The sequence below is a fragment of the Mastigoproctus giganteus genome, chromosome 4 (genome assembly GCF_048544385.1).
Source record: "Mastigoproctus giganteus isolate SK-2022 chromosome 4, ASM4854438v1, whole genome shotgun sequence".
NCBI lineage: Eukaryota > Metazoa > Arthropoda > Arachnida > Uropygi > Thelyphonidae > Mastigoproctus > Mastigoproctus giganteus.
In genome coordinates, this window is record NC_143578.1 from 241,336,053 (window position 1) to 241,358,442 (window position 22,390).

The 22,390-nt window shown below is 39.6% G+C and overlaps 1 protein-coding gene across 1 annotated transcript in view; it reads right to left on the minus strand.

The window, feature by feature from the left end:
- The window catches only part of LOC150087564 (signal peptide peptidase), a 153,391-nt gene extending 146,709 nt beyond the window's left edge, over window positions 1-6,682 (minus strand). Inside the window, exon 1 of the mRNA XM_090371252.1 lies at window positions 6,453-6,682. Coding sequence (XP_090227378.1) covers window positions 6,453-6,653 — 201 coding nt within the window. The 5' untranslated portion in view covers window positions 6,654-6,682. The remainder of the gene's footprint in view (window positions 1-6,452) is intronic.
- Window positions 6,683-22,390: the final 15,708 nt, after the last annotated feature.

The following is a 22,390-nucleotide window of genomic DNA, read 5'->3' on the forward strand; positions in this document are numbered from 1 at the left end:
GACAGTATTTAAATTCTATACAGTGGGACCAACTGACGATGTTACCAACAGCAAATTCAAAATGGGAAGCATTCAAAGAACTTACCTTGGAAGCTACTAGGCTTTACATACCAACTAAGAAATATTGTTCATGATTTAGGCTTAAATGGATGTCAGATGATCTAATGAGACATATAGCAGAGAAGAAAAATGCATGGGATACATATATTTTAACACGTGACAGAGAAGCCTATGATAGATACAAGTTGATCTGTAACCAAGTTAAAAAGGAGGCTAGGCAGGCGAAGGCAGATTACGAGAAATCATTGGCAAGGAATGCAAAGAAAAACAGCAAAGAGTTCTTTACTTATGTAAACTCTAGAAGAAAGGTGATGAATCAGATTGGTCCACTTAATATCGATGGTTCAACTGTTGATTATCCTGCTCAGGTAGTTAACAAACTAAATGAATATTTTGCATCGACATTCACACGATGAATTATTCAGCAAGGGGAATGCCAGAGGTGTATTCAACCCTGGAAGTAAGCTAGAGAATCTTGTAATAACTGAGAGTAAAGTTGAGGAGAAATTGTTGAAGATAAACACAAGAAAGGCACCTGGGGTGGATGGGATCTATTCAGTTATATTAAAGGAGGCAGTAAAGGAAGTAAGCAAACCCTTAGCCATAATTAAGAGAGCTTCCTTGGACTCAGGGGAAGTAACCCATGGACTGGAGATGTGCAAATGTCACCCCAATTCACAAAGGAGGATCAAAGGCTGACAGGTAATTATAGACCTGTAAGTTTAACTTTTGTTCCCGGAAAATTAATGGAGGCACTGGTTAAAGAAGCACTGCAGGATCATCTAGACAAGACTTCAGTAATAGTTCGGACACAGCATTGTTTTGTTAAGGGGAAGTCTTGCCTGACCAATTGGATTGGATACTATGATGCAGTCACAAAAGAACTGGATGCAGGGAATAACTTTGATATTATATACTTGGATCTTAGAAAGGCTTTTGATACTGTTGCACATGGAAGACTGCTGCATAAATTGGAGCAGTGTGGCATTGGATGCAAATTGCTGCTATGGATAAAGGAGTGGTTGAGGGGGAAAAGACAGAGTGGTAATCAATGGACACTGCTCATCATGGACTAATATTATTAGTGGAGTCCCTCAGGATTCAGTATTGGTTCCATTATTGTTTTCTGTATTTATAAATGATATTGATGATGGTATATCAAGCTTAATGTCCCAGTTTGCAGACGATACGAAGGTTGGCAGGGTTGTCAAGGATACTACTGACACTATGCTACTGCAGGAGGATCTGGAAAGGTTGAGCAGTTGGGCTGAGAGGTGGCAAATGAAGTTTAACATTGACAAATGTAAAGTACCACATATGGTAAACAGCAAATGCAGAGCAACATATCAACTCTGTGGTACTACACTGACAGTGGTAGAGAATGAAAGGGACCTGGGGGTGGTTGTGCAGGCAGATATGAAGTTCTCTGAGCTGTGCAGACGGGCTGCAAGAGCAGCTCATGGTGTATTGTCAATGATATATAGGAATTTTTCTAGCAGGGATAAGGAGGTGATTATTCCCTTGTACAAAGCAATAGTCAGGCCACACGTAGAGTACTGTATACAGGTCTGGAGGCCTCATTTCAAGAAGGATGTAGAGCTGCTGGAACGAGTACAGAGAAGGGCAACAAGATTAGTGAATGGAACAAAGGGATGCTCTTACGAAGAAAGGCTTAAGTTTTGCGAATTACAGTGTCTGGAGACTAGCCACCAGCGAGGTGATCTGATAGTAGAAGTAGTGGCATGTGATGCAAGAAAACAAATGTATGAACTTATGCAGCATCAGTCAAAAAAAAAAAAAAAAAAATCCCACCATTCCCTTCAAATGCCTGTCCAGTTCCTCCTTAAATTTATTTAACCTGTCAACTTCCACAATGACAAATGGAAGTTTGTTCCAGCAATTAACCACCCGCTGACTAAAGGAAAATTTCTGCACATCTATTCTACATCTGTCTTTTCTTAATTTGGATTTATGCCCCCTTAGGTTCGTAATCTCAACAAGTGGAAGGATCCCATCAGAATTCAGCGTGCTCAACCCATTCAAGGGCTTATTCACCTCAATCAGATCACTGTGCCTAGTCTCCAGCCACTGCAATTTGCAGAATTTAAGCCTCTCTTGGTAAGAGGATCCCTTCATTCCCCTCACCAATCTTGTTGCATTTCTCTGTAGACGTTCAAGTAAATCTACATCTTTCCTAAAATTAGGCCTCCAGACTTACACTCATAAAGGCGTGGCCCGACCATTGACTTATACAGAGGGACAATCACCTCCTTTTCCCTGCTAGCAAAATTCCTATATATCATTGACAAAACGCCATGACCTGCCCTGGCAGCCTGTCTGCATTGCTCAGAAAACTTCATATCTGACTGCACAATTACTCCCAAGTGTTTTTCATTTTCTACCACCTTATGTGTAGTACCACACAGTTAGTACGTTTCTCTGGGGTTACTTCTACCCTTATGCAGTACTTTGCATTTGTCAAGGCTAAACTTCAGTTGCCATTTCTTAGCCAATCTACCCAAATTATCTAGATCCTGTTGCAGTAGTACACTGCCATTACTGTCATTAACAACCCCGCCAACTTTGTATCATCTTCAAACTTTGACATTAAGCCTGATACACCTTCATCAATATCATTGATAAATATACAAAACAACAGTGGACCTAACACCGAACCCTGTGGGACTCCACTAATAACATTAGTCCACGAAGAGCAGCACCCATTGATTACCACCCTCTGTCTTCTCTCACTTAACCATCCTTTTATCCATTGTAGCAACTTACCCTTAATACCATTCTGCTCCAATTTGTACAATAGTCTTCCATGCGCAACAGTGTCAAAGGCTTTCCTGGAATCCAAATAGCATTAGCATTAGTAGAGGCATATGAGGCAAGATAGCAAGCTTATTCAGCATCAGCCAAAAAAAAAAAAAAAAAAAAAAAAAAACACAACCACTACTCCCATTTTTACCCCTCCGTTCGTTCGAAATACCTGTCCAGCTGAGCCTTAAATTTGTTTAGGCTATCAACTTCAACAACAAGTGATGGAAGTCTATTCCACAAACCAACTGTCCGCTGGATAAAGGAAAATTTCTGCACATCTATCTGACATCCGTCCTTCCTCAAATTGAGTTTATGCCCTCTCAGACGATTATTCTGAGCAAGAGGAAGAATCCCATTGGCATTGAGCATGCTCAAGCCATTCAAAGCCTTATACACAAATTTTTTATATATCAAAATTATTTTTTGCATCCAGTTCCTTTGTAACCACATTATAATATCCTATCAAAGTTGTCAGACAAGACTTTCCCTTAACAAACCCATGCTGTGTCTGAATTATTGCTGCAGTCTTGTCTAGATGATCCTGCAATGCATCTTTAACCAGTGATTCCATTATTTTACCCGGAGCAGAAGTTAAACTAACTGGTCTGTAATTACTGGTGTCACCCTTCGATCCCCCTTTGTGAACTGGGAATACATTTGCACATCTCCAGTCCATGGGGACCTCCCCTGAATCCAAGGATGCTCTCATAATTATGGCTAAGGGTTTGCTTAGTTGCTAGAGGTGTATAAAGTTTATAGAGGCGTATAAAGCCTTGAATGGTTTGAGCATGCTCAATGCTGATGGGATTCTTCCTCTTTCTCAGAATAATCACCTGAGGGCATAAATTCAAATTTAGGATAGACGTGCGGAAATTTGCCTTTAGCCAGCGGGTGGTTGGTTGGTTGGTTGGTGGAACAGACTTTCATCATTTGTCGTGGAAGTTGATAGCCTAAATAAGTTTAAGGCTCAGCTGGACAGGTATTTCGATCGAACAGAGGGGTGAAGTGGAAGTGGTTATTTTTTATTTTATTTTGTTTTTTGGCTGATGCTGCATAAGCTTGCTTTCTTGCATCAAATGCCTCTACTAATGCTAATGCTAAAACAGTTAACCTGAAGAATTACTTCAAGAACAACACAGCACCACTCCACCAGGCCATAAGGAAGATAGATAAATGGTATACCCCACTCAACCTAAGCAAGGAGCCCCTCCCGCCCATACGGCACAAGAAACGAAGCTAGAGAGATAGGCAAAGAAAGCACTCCAGGGTAGACACTACAATGACCTCCATCAAGATCACATCGATAACATTGCTTCAAATGCATGGCTCACAAGCAGGACGCTCTTCCCCGAGTCTGCAGGATTCATGCTGGCCATCCAAGACCAGGTAACACTATAGAAAATACACCTGACCTGAGAAATAATCCAATACATCACTGTGGGATGCAAGGTGATCACCCAGACTGAGTACACTCATACACACGACCAAGTAGCCAGGATAATACATCAGAAGCTAGTGAAGAAATACCAGTTGATCAAAGAAAGTGTACCATCCTACAAGTACAAACCCCAAGCAATACTAGAGACCCAAGCCCACAAGCTTTACAGGGACTATACCATAATAACAGATAAAACCATCCCGCAAAACAGACTGGACATAACCCTTGTGGACAAGATGGAAAAGGCTATCTACCTGAATGATATAGCAGTGCCCAACACTAGAAAATGTCCAGAAAACCCATGAGGAACAAATTAGGAAGTACACAAACCTGAGACATGAGGTCAAGGAGATGTGGCATATGCAACAAGTAATGACCATTGTGTCAACCACCAGTATGGTGCCAAAAACTCTACATAGCAGCCTAGCAGCAATAGGTCTCCCAGAGAACACCTACAAGGGACTCCAGAATTTGCAAACCTGAACACCAGTAGAATAGTCAGAGTTCCTCGACCAACAGTAACACCAGACATTACAACCACCTTGTATACTTGGTAGGACTACCTGTCACAGAGTGGAATCCCCCAATCAGGGAGAAATAACATAAAAGCAACAATAATAATGATAATCTACCAATGGCTAAATGGGAGAAGAGGCACTGCTCTTCTTGCACCAGTGGCATTACTGGAGTCTCCCAGGGTTTGGTGTTGGGCATATTGTTTTCAATATTTATCAGTGATACTAATGAAGGCATATCAGGCCTAATGTCCAAGTTTGAAGATGATATATAGGTTGGCAGGATGGTTAATGACAGTATGCTACTGCAAGGAGATCTAGAAAAGTTGGGCAGATGAGCTGAGAAATGGCAATTGAAGTTTAACATTAACAAACGCAAAGTACTATATATGGGTAGCAGTAACCACAGAGAAATGTATCAACCATATGGTAGTGGAGAATGAAAAGACCTGGAGCAATTGTGCAGTTAGATATGAAGTTCTCTGAGTAGTGCAGATAGGCTGTTTTAAGACAGCTCATAGGATTTTGCCAGCAGAGATAAGATGATTATCCCATTGCACAAGGCAATGGCTAGACCACATACAGATCTGAAAGCCTCATATGCTGTCATATGACGCTTTCAGACCTTTTATGGAAGGATATTCATCTTCTGGAAAGAGTGCAATGATATTAACAAGGGGTAGCATTCAGATCAGGCTAATATGCATTACTAGTATTCAGCAACCAAACAATTGCATTACCAGTTTCATCTACTTGGAAACTACAATATCCTCAAACATATATAACAGATCCTAAAGAGAATCCTTTAAAAGGAGTTGTATTCTTTACAGTGTATCAAGCCCGATTGTAAGTACCACTTCAGTCCATTTCACTCAAAGCTTCCTTTCAATGTGGTTTTTTTTTTTTTTTTTTTTTTGCCTTCATCTTCATACTTTCTTTTTAAAACACTATGCTCAACTTCAACTCTTATACAGCCATCTTTTATGTTCTTCAAGATAAACATCTGTGGCCAACCAAACGAACAGCTCTCACAGCTTGCCAATCACTTCCAAAAATTCTAAATACATCACCTGACTCTTCACAGCCCTTTCAAGTGATAAACTATTTTTTTACGGTCTCCTCCGCTGTATTTTGTTTTATTATCATTTCTGTTCCATACTATTCGTCCACTAAATGCAACAAATATATATTTCCACTATACTTGAAATAGTTGTATGGACACTTGCAAAAATTAACTATTTTCAGTACCGTTGATTTCGAGACAATAAATGACATCTCTCCCCCCAAAAAACACCATATTTTTAATAATAATAGCTGAGGGGGAAACTGATTCCACTACCTCTCTTCAATGTAACTAATTATGCTTACGCCAAGAATTTAATCTCTCTCCCTAAAATCTTTTTAAATGCCAGCAATGGACCATATGGCAACTCTGAAAAACGTCAATTACATGAAAATTAAGCTTTTAAATGTTGCCACAATTGCGAAACTTTCCAGGCATACACTCTACTCCATAAACTTTGTTTTTTGTTGCACCCCTTATTTTATAACGGCCGTAGAGATCACATTATTTCAAAGAACATAACATACGGATAATACATATGGATATAACTTACTTTCTGTTCATTGTGGCGCTTCACAGACCTAAAAGATCCAAAGAATATTGGAAACAGTGCCATTATAATGAGACTGGTGTAAGCAACAGCCATTCCCTCTGTTGAGACTTTAGCTTTTTGGGTAGCATTTTGAGAAGTCTCATTTATCTGAGAAAGCGTGTCATTCAACTGGGAAATCGTTTCATTTATAATGTCAGCCATTGCCAGCGTAATCAAAGTGGACTTAGTACTGAAGCGCAACTCTCGACGAAGGTTTGTTTAACACAAATCCTCGAAACCAACACTAAGTTTACACGTCTGCCTTTCCGAATTTATTAGAAAAATAAACTTAAAATAAATCAATAGAGAGAAACGAAAGAAGTTGTTTATGCATGGGTATGGCACTTCCATCATTTCTACTACCCAAGTAGTATGAATGCATCGTTTATTCATATCTCATATTGTACACAACGAGTTGCTAGGTGTTGCACTACTTCGAATAAGTAACACTTCTCTGGTCACTATTTCAACAGGGTACCCTGCCCAGCCACTGATGATGAAGCCAAGTAGCTTCGAACCGGTGCCGTCTGGGTGGTGGTGCCCAGCTGAGAATAAGTTACAGTAGTCTTCTCTTCCAGAGAAGCGTTACTTATTCGATGTAGTGCAATACCTAGGCAACTCGTTGTGAAGGTGTTCACAATATGAGATATGAATAAACGATGCATTCATATTACCTGGGTAGCAGAAATGATGGAAGTGCCATACCTATGCATAAACAATCTCTTTCATACTCTTAGACATTCAGTCAAGAAATATTTTTCGAATAAACGGAAACATTGAAAATTTAATTATATTTGAACAAAATTGTTGTAGTACAAAGTTAATTTTGCAGAGACTTTTTTGTTAAAAAACCCACAGTAGCAGATAGCCTAAACTGAAGTGTTCTGTTTATACTCTGCTGTGCAAAAATTAAAGACCAACACTATTTCTAAAGGTTACAACAGCAAAAGCTTTACTTAAGGTACTCTTTACCGATTAGAGTAGATTCAGTCTCAGCAGCAATTCTGGATATCAGCTAATCTGGCAAGAGGTTGGCACACGGTATCACCCTGCAAACATCACTGAAATGGATCGATATGGCGGTAGAGGTGTTCTCGTCTGGGCAGGCGTTATCTTGGATGGACGTACACAACTCCAGAAGGCGGTACTTTAACCGGTGCACGCTACTGTTCTGAGGTAATCCTTCCCCATGTAAGTCTGTTCCGAGGTGCCATTGGCCCAAAGTTCATATTTATGGATGATAATGCCACACCCCATTGCACTGCAGCTGTTATTATGCTTTTGGAAAGTGAGGACATTGTTCGCATGGATTGGTCTGCCCGTTCCATCGTTCTAAATCCCATCGAACACATATGGGACGCTCTGAGGGAGACGCCTAGCGGCACGTCAACACCCACCAGAAAATGTTCACCAGCTGAAGATGGCGCTGACAGAGGAATGGACGATGTTACCGCAAGAACTTATCGACAACACTGTTCTAAGTATGGACAGGCAGTGTAAATCGTGCATCGACATTAGGGGTAGCCATATCTGCTACTGAGGACTACCTCTTCCCTTTGTTCCATCTTTGTCAGTGATGCATCTGTATCATGGCAGCCAGTGCTATGTTGCCATTTTTGAACAAAGTCGCTCTGTACAGTTTTGTTTCCGTTGTTGTGTCGGTGTTTTTTCCTTCATCATTTCTGTACCTCACGAGGTTCCTTTGGTATGCTTTTCCCATATCCAGGCCATCCTTTGAAACGCTATAGGTGAAAACCTGACGGGTCCTTAAATTTTGCACGCCAGTGTACTACAGCATGACCAATAGATCAGAGCAGATTAGAATTAATTACAACCACGGCCGTATTTAAAGTTGTTGTGGCCGTAAGCTATAACTTGAGGCCCTTTTCTCTTACTGACAATATTTTTAAAAAAAGAGTTTTTTTTAAGGTGGAGCGAGGCCCTTTGTAATGTGAGGTCCTAAGCTATAGCTTGTTTAGCTATATGTAGAAAAAAATCGTCCCTGATTACAACAATTACTTTCCGTACATGTGTAAATGGCAGCGGTCGTTGTCGTTACAATCCCTGATCTTATGAATAGTGTGGAAAAGGCCTGCGTTGGAATCGCCTTCAGGCGGGGAAGAGTTTTGTTGATTTATTCACACCATGACAGAGGTAGTCTATTCGGGAGCTATAGCATCGCGCCCATAAAACACCGGTTTTTAATCTAGCAAAACATGGAAACCGACCATGGCTACAGGAAGTTTACAAACAGAGTACACTTATGACTTACTGGCTGAAGTGTTCTGTTTATACTCCTCAGTTTATACTTCAGTTTAGGATTAATCATTAAGACAATAAATACAACTGCTAAGTGTATTTAGCAGTGACGCAGGCTTTAACCGCAGTCCACTCCAACGCCTGTGATTCTGCACTCTCGCCCTTGGCTACTCGACTAGATCGGGTATTCAACAGGCGAACTGAAATTAATCAGTATAATGAACAACTAAACACACAGAGTGAGTATCGAATGATAAAATTTCAACATGCATCGATCATAATTTTTATCATTGTGCATCTGCTCCATTAGCATAATGTAGCCGAGTGAACATGGGGGGGGGGGTGCAACAGCACCCCATCCTTAGTTCTTTGAGTAGACCAAGGTTCAATCTCCTGAATGCTAAATACAGCCGATCTGCCAACCACCACTAAACAGCATGGCAGATTATTATTATTAACCATATGGTGCAAGGAAGCCTGAGGCTTAGGCTGCACCAGCCAAAAAAAAAAAAAAATTTCTGAATTACCGAGAGAGAGTAGAAGGGAATCACCAAGAAAAAGAACAATGATGATATCCTGCTCAGGACCCTGGATGTGCCAACCCATACTCACCAGATGTTATTGCCAAGTTCCTCAACATAACTTCTTGAGGAGGCCTGCGTCCTGCAGTGGATTGACAATTGCTTATTTCTTTGTGCATTCATCCACAGAGCACACAAGCTCTGCTACTAAGATTAAAAAAAAAAAAAAAAAAAAAAAAAAACATCTAAAGGGTCACCCGGAAATTTATTTAATCTACCCATATGTACGTGTCTGCAAATTGAGTGCGTTCTCTGGTCGATTTGCTCGTTTTCTGGAGGAAAAACCCCGGGTTCCTCGGAAAAATTAGTGTTATTTACTCCTTAGATCGACAAACTCAGCCAAAGAGTAAAAATAGCCAATAAACGTTTCGCGTCTCATCGACGGGATTCGAACCCGTGGATTTTGCACCCGGTGTGGGGAGGACGGTGGCAATACCACTAACAATTCGCGCAGACTACTAAAGTTATAAAAACACTATTACATTAGGGCCACACAGCATTAGCATTAGCATTAGTTGAGGCATCAGATGCAAGAAAGCAAGTTTATGCAGTATCAGCCAAAAAAAAAAAAAAAAAATCTCCAATTTCACCCAACTATAAACTCCAAATGCTTGTCCATCTCAGCCTTAAATTTATTTAAGCCATCAACTTCCGCAACAAGAGATGGAAGTTACAAAATCAAATTATTATTTTAGGGTTGCCCGTAATTAAATACATTAACCCGTATTTATGACTGTAAATTGCGTATGTTCTATGGCTGATTTGCCTGTTTTGCTGGACGAAAAAACCCCAGTTACTGGGGAGAAAAACCTTGCTATCTACGCCTGAGACCAACTAACTCAGCCACGGAGTGAAAAAAGCCCATTAAAGTTCCTCGCGTCATCGACGGGATTCGAACCCAGGCCTTTTCCACCCGGTGTGGGGAGGACGGTGACGAACCACTGTGCTACTCGCGCAGACGAGATGGAAGTTACATAGTGTTAGGGTCGGGCGCCACCTGTGGTTTCCCACATTACAGTAATCAACTACCCGCTGGTTCATTTTAGGTGCTCATGTATTATGGCTGCAAATTGCGCGTTCTCTGGTCGATTTGCCTGTTTCGCTGGACGAAAAAACATCAGTTCCTGGCGAAAAAAAATTCCTTGCTATCGAAACCTCAGAGGCCTAAGGTTTCGATAACCGCCTGAGAGGGCATAAATTCAAATTGAGGAAAGACGGTTGTAGGATAGATGTGCGAAGTTTGCGTTTATGTCTTTATTCATGGGTGGATGGGTGGTTGATTGCTGGAACAAAATTCTATCTGTCGTTGTAAGAGTTGACAGCTTAAACAGATTGAAGGCAGAACTAGACAATCATTTGGAGCGTGTGGATGAGTGAAACGAGGTTTTTCTTTTTGACTATATAATGCTATATAAACTTTCTTACATCATATGCCTTAACTAATGCTAAAATGCTAATACTAATTAGTAATAGTATTAGCATTAGTGGATGAGTGAAACGAGGTTTTTCTTTTTTTCTTTTGGCTATATAATGCTATATAAACTTGTTTTCTTACATCATATGCCTTTACTAATGCTAAAATGCTAATACTAATTAGTAATAGTATTAGCATTAGTAATAGTATTGGTATTAGCCACATAGTGCAAGTAAACCACAGGGCTTTGCTGCACTGGCCAAAAATAAAAAATAAATAAAAAGTGATAAAAAAAATTACGCATTATGCACTTCCGTCATCACATATAAATGTCCAGTTGACCTTTGAATTTATTCAACTTATCAGCCTCAACAACCTGCGAAGGCAACTTGTTCTCGTAATAACTCGCTGGCTAAAAGAAAACTTTCTATAACCTCTAAATTTCCTCCTCTCCCATTTCAATTTATGGTCCCTATTATTTTGGGACTATTATTTCCTAAGTGCATTTTCCTGCACTGAAACTTAGCCACCGCTTTTCTGACCATTTTCGAAGCCTGTTCAAGTCTTTCTGAGGAGCTCTGCTTGGAGTTGATTATTAACGACTTTCAGTCCATTTCGTTGGTCTCTGTTGAGGACTGAATGGTTTATTCTCACCCCATAAACTCAAGTTTTTGGTTGAGCAGAATATGCAAGCCGACCATTCGAGGGTAGCCTTGTGCGGGCGAAGTTTTTACTGCTCCTGGAAAAGAGAAGTTTTTTTTTTCTGTTTCATTGGCATATTAACTTATTTTCCAGAGTAGCTTTATATTCCTAGTTACGATACTTAGTTTAAAGTTCAACTTAGATAGAGATTTTGTAGGTATCGGTAAGGGTATCAAATCCACGTGTTACAAGTTGCAGTTCCGCTAAATGAGAAGTTTTTTTGCCATATTTAGCCGCTTTATTGAACAATTGTTATATTAAATTATTTTCTATAAGTAGCTTATAGACTTAGTCAGGATCCTTAGTTTATTCTGATTTGAGACAGCGAGATTTGGAAGTTAATTAATACTTAAGTGTCCATAGATTTACCGTTGTAACTTGCCACCATTGTTATACGATACAACGTTATATTCCGAACTAGATATCATAAGCTTAGTATATAATATAAAATTGTAAATTAATCAGTAAAATCTAACTAAAAAAATAAATAGCAAATGCTTAGAAAAGCGGTACTCACCTTGTATAAATCTGCAATAAAATTTTTGGTAGATGGTGGTTTGATTTAGGTGGAAAGAGGCATTAAATAGAACTAAGGCGGGGAATGGAGTGAAAATATTTTAAACAGATTTTAAAATGAGCGCAAGGAAGTAGAAATGCAGATCTCCAATCCTTGGTTGTCACAAAGAGGTTAAAAGACGTAAATGAAAAAAAGAGAGAAGACAGGTGGTGCCAATAGTCGTTACGATGGACTTTCGTGGGTGAACCGTCATCAGTTGGCAAATGGAATAGAAGTGAACGCGTGTTGTATTTAAGGTTATCTAAACTCCCATGATGCTCTTTTTGACACGTGGGAACTTCAGCCGCGAGAGGTTCCAAGCCGGTGAAAGGTTGAAGGGAAGTTTAGCGTTAATAATGTTGAGATCAGAATGGTGTCGGTACCATTCGATGGTGAGGGCTTCATATTCGGTTCCTCCACGACTTCCAATACCCGCGCATACTACCACTTCAACAGTTTCAAGACAAGTCAATCCTGCACTGAGTTAACAACCCATGCTCAAACCCATAACCACACCCCCCTTGTTGACTCTGCCATCACTATTATTAAACTTAGATCGAGCTACAGAATTCTTCAATATGAAGCCCTCACCATCGAATGGTACCGACACCATTCTGATCTCAACATTATTAACGCTAAACTTCCCTTCAACCTTTCACCGGCTTGGAACCTCTCGCGGCTGAAGTTCCCACGTGTCAAAAAGAGCATCATGGGAGTTTAGATAACCTTAAATACAACACGCGTTCACTTCTATTCCATTTGCCAACTGATGACGGTTCACCCACGAAAGTCCATCGTAACGACTATTGGCACCACCTGTCTTCTCTCTTTTTTTCATTTACGTCTTTTAACCTCTTTGTGACAACCAAGGATTGGAGATCTGCATTTCTACTTCCTTGCGCTCATTTTAAAATCTGTTTAAAATATTTTCACTCCATTCCCCGCCTTAGTTCTATTTAATGCCTCTTTCCACCTAAATCAAACCACCATCTACCAAAAATTTTATTGCAGATTTATACAAGGTGAGTACCGCTTTTCTAAGCATTTGCTATTTATTTTTTTAGTCAGAATTATCACGGTATTATAAGGATACTATAATTTCACTATTGTCAGTAAAATCTATTAATATTGTTAAACTTCATTGTCAATTAAATTGTACTTTTTAACTAAATACATATAACAACACAGATTTTACAAATGTAACATAATTAATTAAATTGAAGGGCCTATCAAGCTCTCAGCTGCCCACATCTGATTGAGGTGTATAAGGCCTTGAATGGGTTCAGCACGCTGAATTCTGATGGGATCCTTCCACTTGTTCAGATTACGAACCTAAGGGGGCATAAATTCAAATTAACAAAAGACAGATGTAGATTAGATGTGCGGAAATTTGCCTTTAGCCAGCGGGTGGTTAATTGCTGGAACAAACTTCCATCTGTCGTTGTGGAAGTTGATAGGGATATTGTTGTACACGTTGGCACTAATATTAAGAGAAGGAGACCGGCCGAATTACTTAACAAGTCATTCGGCCGATCTCCTACTACTGAAAAAAAGCCATGAATTAGGGTTGAATTTGAAAGTGTCTGCAATTCTGCCCAGACACGATAGCAGGGAGTATATGATGAGAGCTTGTCGATCAATTCGTCCCTGGAAAGATTGTGCGACGCTCAAGGGTTAGAATTTTTTCAGCCTGGTCTGTACTTGTTAAGAGAAGAGACTGCTTATACAGGGATCGAATACACTTAAACAGAAAGGGAGCAAGAATATTTGCTGATGCAATCGAGGCAGTGTTAGGTTGGTTGGAAAACTGCTAGCTTGGGAACAAACTGGAAAACTGCTAGCTTGGGGGGGATACAAGGACTAATACATTAACAGCAGCCACTGGCAGAGCTGAAAGTGATTCTTGCACTGCTTCTATTGCAATGAACAGCAGCTGGAAAATAAGATGCAGGTACTTCAGAGACTGCCGGGAGTCATTGCGATACAAGTAAATACATGGGTTGTGTTAGGGTAGCTAAGAATACGAACAGGTGCATGTATACTTGCATGTACATCAATGCTAGGTGTTTGGTAAATAAATTTGGTGAATTTCAGGTATTGCTGAAAACATCAAAAGCTGATATTGTTGGGATATCAGAGACGTGGTGTCACACAGATATAAGGAATGCAGAACTGGAATTTGGGGAGTACAACGTCTACAGAAAGGATAGACAGGATAGGAAGGGAGGAGAGGTTATGCTATTAGTTAAGAAACACAAAATCCAAGAAAATGAAACCAGTGGACATCGCTGGACAGTGCAGTGTCGAGTCAGTTTGGTGTGACACAAGCATTGGGAGATCAAAATTGAGAGTAGGAGTGTGCTATAGGCCTAATGACTCTGATGAGTATAATAAGACACTCTACAGGGAAATAGAGTGGGCCAGTAAATCAGAGAGTCTTATAATGGGGAATTTTAATTTCTCAGATATTGACTGGAATTTGGGGGGTTGGTCACTCACACACTAGCAAGGCTTTTGTGGATTTATTGGATGATTGTTTTCTACATCAGCATGTTCGGGAGGCAACTAGAGGGAGGAATACTCTTGATTTGATTATCAGTAGTGATTCTTCATGCATTAAGAATCTGCGCATAAAGGAACCACTAGGTGGCAGTGATCACAGTGTGCTGAAGTTGGATTTACTCAAAGAGGTAACTACCATCAGGGGTAAAGGGAAGGGTTTTTGCTTTCATAAAGGCGACAGTATTTAAATTCTATACAGTGGGTCCAACTGATGATGATACCAACAGCAAATTCAATATGGGAAGCATTTTGGAAGCTACTAGGCTTTACATACCAACTAAGAAATATTGTTCAAGGTTTAGGTCTAAATTGATGTCAGAACTAATGAGACATATGGCAGAGAAGAAAATGCATGGGATACATATAAATTAATGGGTGATATTGAAGCCTATATCTGTATATACCAGCTTATATCTATAGATATAAGCTGGTATGTTACCAAGTCGCAAAGGAGATTAGGCAGGCAAAGGCAGATTATGAGAAATCCTTGGCAAAGGAAAACAAAAAAGAGTTCTTTACCTATGTAAACTCTAGAAGGAAAGGGATGAATCAGATTGGTCCACCGGATATTGATGGTTCAACAGTTGAGGATCCTGCTCAGGTGGGTAACAAACTAAATAAGTATTTTGCACCTACATTCACACACGAGAAGTTATTCAGGAAGGGGAATGCCAGAGGTGAAGTAAACTCTGGCAGTGAGCTAGATGATTTTGTAATAACTGAGAGAAATGTGGAGGAGAAATTGTTGAGGATAAACATGAAAGAGGCACCTGGAGTGGATGGAATCTATCCAGTATATTAAAGGGGGCAACAAAGGAAGTAAGCAAACCCTCAGCCATAATTATGAGAGCTGCTTTGGACTCAGGGGAGGTACCCATAGACTGGAGATGTGCAAATGTGACCCCAATTCACAAAGGAGGATCAAAGGCTGACACAAGTAATTATAGACCTGTGAGTTTAACTTCTGTTCCAGGAAAATTGATGGAGGCACTGGTTAAAGAAGCACTGCAGGATCATTTAGACAAGACTTCAGTTATTTCTCAGATACAGCATGGTTTTGTTAAGGGGAAGTCTTGCCTGACCAATTTGATTGGATACTATGATGCAGTCCTCTGCATCATAGTTATTCCCTGCACCCAACTGGATGCAGGGAATAACTTTGATATTATATACTTGGATCTTAGAAAGGCTTTTGATACTGTTGCACATGGAAGACTGCTGCACAAATTGGAGCTGTGTGACATTGGAGTCAAATTGCTGCTATGAATAAAGGGCTGGTTGAGGGTGAAAAAAGACAGAGGGTGGTAATCAATGGACACTGCTCAACGTGGACTAATGTTATTAGTGGAGTCCCTCAGGATTCAGTGTTGGGTACATTGTTGTTTTCTGTATTTATAAATGATATTCATGATGGTATATCAAGCTTAATGTCCAAATTTGTAGACGATACAAAGGTTGGCAGGGTTGTTAAGGAAACTACTGACGCTATGCTGCTGCAACAGGATCTGGAAAGGTTGAGCAGATGGGCTGAGAGGTGGCAAATGAAGTTTAACATTGACAAATGTAAAGTACTACATATGGGAAACAGCAACCCCAGAGTAACGTATCAACTCTGTGGTACTACACTGACAGTGGTAGAGAATGAAACGAACTTGGGGTAATGGTGCAGGCAGATATGAAGTTTTCTTATCAGTGCAGACAGGCTGTAAGAGTAGCTCATGGTGTATTGTCAATGATATACAGCAATTTTTCTAGCAGGGATAAGGAGATGATTGTTCTCTTGTATAAGGCAATGGTCAGGCCCCACCTTTAGTACTGTATACAGGTCTGGAGGCCTCATTTCAAGAAGGATGTAGAGCTGCTGGAACGAGTACAGAGAAGGGCAACAAGATTAGTGAATGGAACAAAGGGGTGCTCTTACGAAGAAAGGCTTAAGTTTTGCAAGTTACAGTGTCTGGAGACTAGGCACCGACGAGGTGATCTGATAGAGGTGTATAAAGCCTTGAATGGTTTGAGCATGCTGAATTCTGATGGGATTCTTCCTCTAGCTCAGAATAATCACCTGAGAGGACATAAATTCAAATGGAGGAAAGACAGATGTAGGATAGACGTGTGGAAAGTTGCCTTTAGCCAGCGGGTAGTTGTTGGTGGAACTGACTTCCATCCCTTGTTGTGGAAGTTGATAGCCTAAATAAATTTAAGGCTCAGCTGGACAGGTATTTCGAACGAACGGAGGGGTGAAGTGGAAGTTTTTTTTTTTTTTTTGGCTGATGCTGCATAAACGTGCTTTCTTGCGTCATAAGCCTCTACTAATGCTAATAAAGTCACAATTTACAGACACATCACACTAATACCAAAAAACTGGAAACCAAACAGATTAACCAAAAATGCATTTAACAATTAAATTTGTTAAGTATTGAAATAATTATTCCACGAAACTACTATGATACTACAGTCCAGATGTGAGGCTGAGTCTCAGGACCACTACCCTGAATAGAGAAAATTGCTTAATTTAGTTTAGATCGAGCCTCTTTGGTGAAGACTGAAACTAGGCAGCCACTCCCTGACCTTTCCTTGCAGTTGGAAAGGCTAACTCACTATGCCCCTGGAATATCTTTCGAATCTACAAATTGCGAGTTTTTCTATTGGGTTTCTGTCTTTTCAAGAATAAAAAGATGATTGCTGAGGAAACTCTCAGCAATCATCTTATTTTTTGTTTTCAGTGTGAAAACTAAAAGTGTGTGAAAATATTAAGAAATTTAGCCTTCTCGTGGAGTACAGCTAAATCATTCAGAAATTTCTGCCTCCACCAGGTAGGCCTTTAGATATATTGAGCCAATGACTCAAAGAACTGCATTCACTATATATAATCCAAGCAGCTTCAAGAGGTTGTAGGCACCTCCGTAGCCAGGTGGGAAGGAGCAGCAGTGAGTAGCACACGCTTCTTGATTAGACCGGGGTTTGAGCCCGTGACCACCAAATATGGAGGTGCGGAAAGGTCAAGGAATGACCACCGCATATCCCGGAGCAATATGGCCTTAGTTGCTAATGCTCCTAAAAACCAAATAACAAACAAACAAGAGGTTGTTACTTAGGCTTACGTGACTTTTAAATTGAATATGCTATATCAAAATGTAGCCCAATCTCACTCTCATTTGTCCCATTCTGTGAGCTATGCGCATCTCAAGATTCAAGTTCTCAGTTTTCTCCCTTTGTCTCTCACACACACAGTGCCTAAAGCATGACCTGGTTCATTTGATAGGGTATCATAAGAGTTACAGGAATCACTAGCTCGAAATTTTGGAGCTACCAAGTCAAAGCCCTGACCTCAATTCTATACTGAATCTCTGGAATTAAACTTAATTTGTCGGGTGCGTGTGAGGAGAAACTGCCTAAAAAAACAGTTGAACTAATCACCGCTTTGAAGGCCGAATAGCTGAAAATAGGAAGGGAAGATTTTTACAAAAACTGGTGGAGAGTGTTCCACAGAATCCATAAGCTGTCATAAGGGTAATGGTTTAAGTCATATGCCTCTACTAAGTACATAAGTTTTTCTATAAATCAGAGGACGTGGAATCCATCCATTAATCCGTCCGAAATTCATAAGTGGACTCCTAGAAATTAAAAATCGAATGTTTTTTAGTTTCTACGATTCCAAAATTCGTTTTTTTTTAGTTACTAGGAACAAAAAAAACGAATGCTCAGAAAAAGAATTACGCTCCATACTTGAAAGTTTGGAACAAAGCGTATGACATGTGGACATGTGTTTTTGTAATGGGCGGCACCTAGAACGTCAGTTCATCTCCGCCTCGTATCTCTGTGAAGAACAGTATCACGGTAGAAGGGCCAGAAATAAGTAGTGTATGTTTGTGTGTATGTGTGTTCTGTTGTTGTGGTTGACCGCTTGGCTACCCAGAAGCATCAGTCACCTGGACAGATGATTCTGGGTACTCGCCAACACCACGGGAAGGTGGGCCAGTCTCAATGGAGCTCGCACTCTCTCAATTCGAGACTTTGACCCACCTGACGTTGGCAAAAGTTGGGCCAGATTCCTCTGGGGGCCCACTCCAGAGGGAAAAGAAAAAAAAAGGGAATTTCCCCGTGGTGTTAAAAAATAAATAAATAAATAAATAAATAATAAATAAATAAATAATAATAATAAAATAAAATAAATAAAAATAAATAATAATAAATAAAATAAAATAATATAAAATAATAATAAAAAAAATTAGGGAAACATCTCTGTCATTATACAGCGGACATTCAAATAAAATGTGGCTCCAATTTTCATTTTCCCCGCATTGACAAGCTTCCGTTCTAGAAAGACCAAAACGACATAGTTTTTCGTTAAGAGATCCATGTCCCGTTAAGAGCAAGGATGTATATAAGTCTAAAGAGAACCAAAGAGGTTTCTGCTTTACACAAAAGGTCACCTCAGGGAAAAAAGTCCTAGTAACAGATGACGTATCCCAGCGTGTCTGCCATAGATTTATCATTTCATTCCACAAACGATTCGTTTTTTTTTTAGTTACTAAGAGCAAAAAAACGAATGCTCAGAAAAAGAATTACGCTCCATACTTGAAAGTTTGGAACAAAGCGTATGACAACAGTTTTCGTCTTTTATTTATTTATTTTCATTTATTTATTTATTATTATTATTATTTTTTTGGAAATTAGCTATCGCAATGAAAGGTTAAATAGAAAAAAGAACGCACTACGAAGCCTTTTAAGGATTTTTACTGATTTATAATTTACATTACAATATTGAAATGATTAATATTAACAAGTCTACTGATTTTTCAACAAAATATCCTACACAATATTTTATCACTGTCTTACACAGATGTGCCATTCTGGCGATTAATTTTATAGTAGTGACTTGGATAACATTATTCCCAGTGTATCTGCAGGGTTTTCCGTGAATTCTGTGACGATGAGCAGACTTTATGATTTGAATTGTCTGCGTGGGTAGCACAGTGGTATCGTCTCAGTCCTCACCACACCGGATGGAAAAGGCCCAGAAAAGGTTCGAATCCCGTCGATAACTCGAGGAACTTCAGTAGGCTTTTTTCACTCCGTGGCTGAGTTAGTCGGTCTCAGCCGTAGATAGCAGTTTTTTTCGTCCAACAAACAGGCAAATCGACCAGAGAACACACGCAATTTACAGACAAAAGAAATATATCGGTAGATGTAATCATTTACAGGGGACGCTAATATCATGAAACAAATCGACCATAGAACATAGGCAATTAATAGACACACAGCACTGTATATGGATTTAAATATTCGGGTGCCTAATACTTAATAGTTTTTTTATGACGTGAATGTCTAGATGATCGCATAAAAGCTCTATTCTCTTTAAGTCAGGCGATTGGAATAGCCACACCATAATTTGCAATACCCACCTGTTGTTGTTTAGTTTCTGGAAAATCCCTGCACAGCTTAGTCGTGCTTCGGATCATTGACTTGTCATATAAAATTAATATCAAATTACTGTTGCTCAGGGCGAATCCGTTTCCGTTTTGTATCCTTTTCGCTCTGAGCAACAGTAATTTGATATTAATAATGAATCCAGAGCGCACAGGCCACTTTAATCACATTGTCATATAAAAATTCTTCCACAAAGTCGAAGTCCAGATAGTATTGCATCATGTTCAAGAATCATTTTAGAGTCTTCATTTCTAAAAATCCTTCAATTCTGATGACATCATCCACTCCAGAAAAGCAGAAGCAACCCCAGATCGTGATGGAACCACCATTGCGCTTGACTGTATGCACTAAACAAATTTTAGTTTGCCTAGTTCTTTCATGAATTTATTCGATGTATCTTCACTTCCACATCAGATGAAAGCTTGTTCCATCAGCCAACAACCTGTTGGCTGAAGGAAAACTTCCGCTCATCTATTCTATAACTGTCTTTCCTCAATTTGAATTCATGCCCCTCAAGTGCGTAATCTGAGCAAGAGGAAGGGTCCCATCAGCATTGAGCTTGCTCAAACCATTCAGCCTTTTACATCTCAATTAGATCACCTAGCAGGTGCGTGCCGTCTCCATACGCTACAATTTGCATAACTTAACCCTTTCTTGGTGAGAGCATCACCTTTCTTCCCCTCACCAATCTTGCTGCCCGTCTTTGTACTCGTTCTAGGAACCCTACATTCTTCCTAAAATGAGACCTGTTGCCGTACGCCAGGTGGGGCCTGACCATTACTTTATAGTATAAAGAGGTGCTTATCCCTTTGTAAGAGGTTTATGCAAAGGGATAATCACCTCCTTATTGTTGTTGTTGTTGGTTTATGGATTTATTAGGCCATCGGCAACTATGGCCATAGTGCGCTAACCTCCTTATCCCTACTAGCAAAGTTCCTATATATCAGCGACAAGATCCCATGAACTATTCTGGCAACCTGCCTGCACTGCTCTGAAATCTTCATATCAGATATGAAGACTTCATATCTGACTGAAAATTTCATATCGCAATTACCCCAGTTCTTGTTCGTTCTCCGTAACCCTGAGTGTAGTGCGGCACAGGGGGTTACTGGTACCCATATGCAATAATATGCATTTGTCAATGTTAAACTTCAGTTGCCTCCTCTCAGCCCATCTGCCCAACCTTTTTAGATCATATTGCAGTTGCATGCCATCATTTCCGTTATTAACTACTCTGCCAACCTCTGTATCATATGGGAACTTGGACATTACGCATGATATACCTTCATGAATATCATTGATAAATAAACAAAACAACAATGTTCCCAACACTGAACCCTGAGGAACTCCAATAATAGCATTAGCCCACGACGAGTAGTGTTCATTGATTACCACTCTATCTTCTCCCACTCAACCATCCTTTTATCCATAGCAGCAACATCCTATTGGACGTTCTGCATGGCATGAAGTCGTTTCCCTTTTACCTTCATTCAGAAAAAGAGAAAGAACAAAAAGGGATAAAAGAGTTCAGAAGGAGAAAGAAGCTTGCCAGAACCAAATCTGATAAATAGGAGGATGGATGAACTCGGTAAACCGTTTTACTGTTCAATAACCGGTAAACTATTCAATAAATAGTTTAATGGTCGAAGTCACGTTCGTTAACTTCCTTTTAAATTCAGCTACAGAATTTGTAAGTTACGACTTAACACTCGTAGAGATTTTATATCGGTGATTTGGTGTGAATTACTTATATCATAACTAGCAGTATAACTGTAGGGTTTTAAATGTATTAGTATAAGTAGTAGTGACAAACGATGCAAGAATTCTAGTCATGATTTTAGGTACTTCAATTTTATTTATCAGAGTGAAAAGATTCTGTAACTGTCTTTAAATATTCACTGATAATAACGTGCGTAAAATTTTACGAAACGTTACTTGCAAAATGAGTTAAACAAAGATGGTAAGGCACTTTCATGTGACTGCATAAGTCGTTAATTTTACTTTTAAAATTAAGGGCAAACTAGGCTGGTAAAATATGACACGTCTAGTCATCCAAATTCACACTAATCCGAATGGTATTGGACAAATCCAGGTTTTGTCTAATATGCTGAATCAGAGGAAATACAGATAACCGATTTCACTGACCGGCAATTTGTATAAGCTGTTTTACACGTTATTGAGTGCAGTAAAAACAGACTTCTACCATTTAAAAAATAATTTAAATAATTACGTTTTTCAATGGAAACTTGCATTATACACCTATTTTCACTTATCTAACAACGGTTATACTTTTCAAACATAGCTATTTATTCCATTGCACAAAACATGGCAACACACACAGATGTACTTACTTCGAGTGCATTGCGCACCTTTTCAGCCGCCATTAAAGATCCAT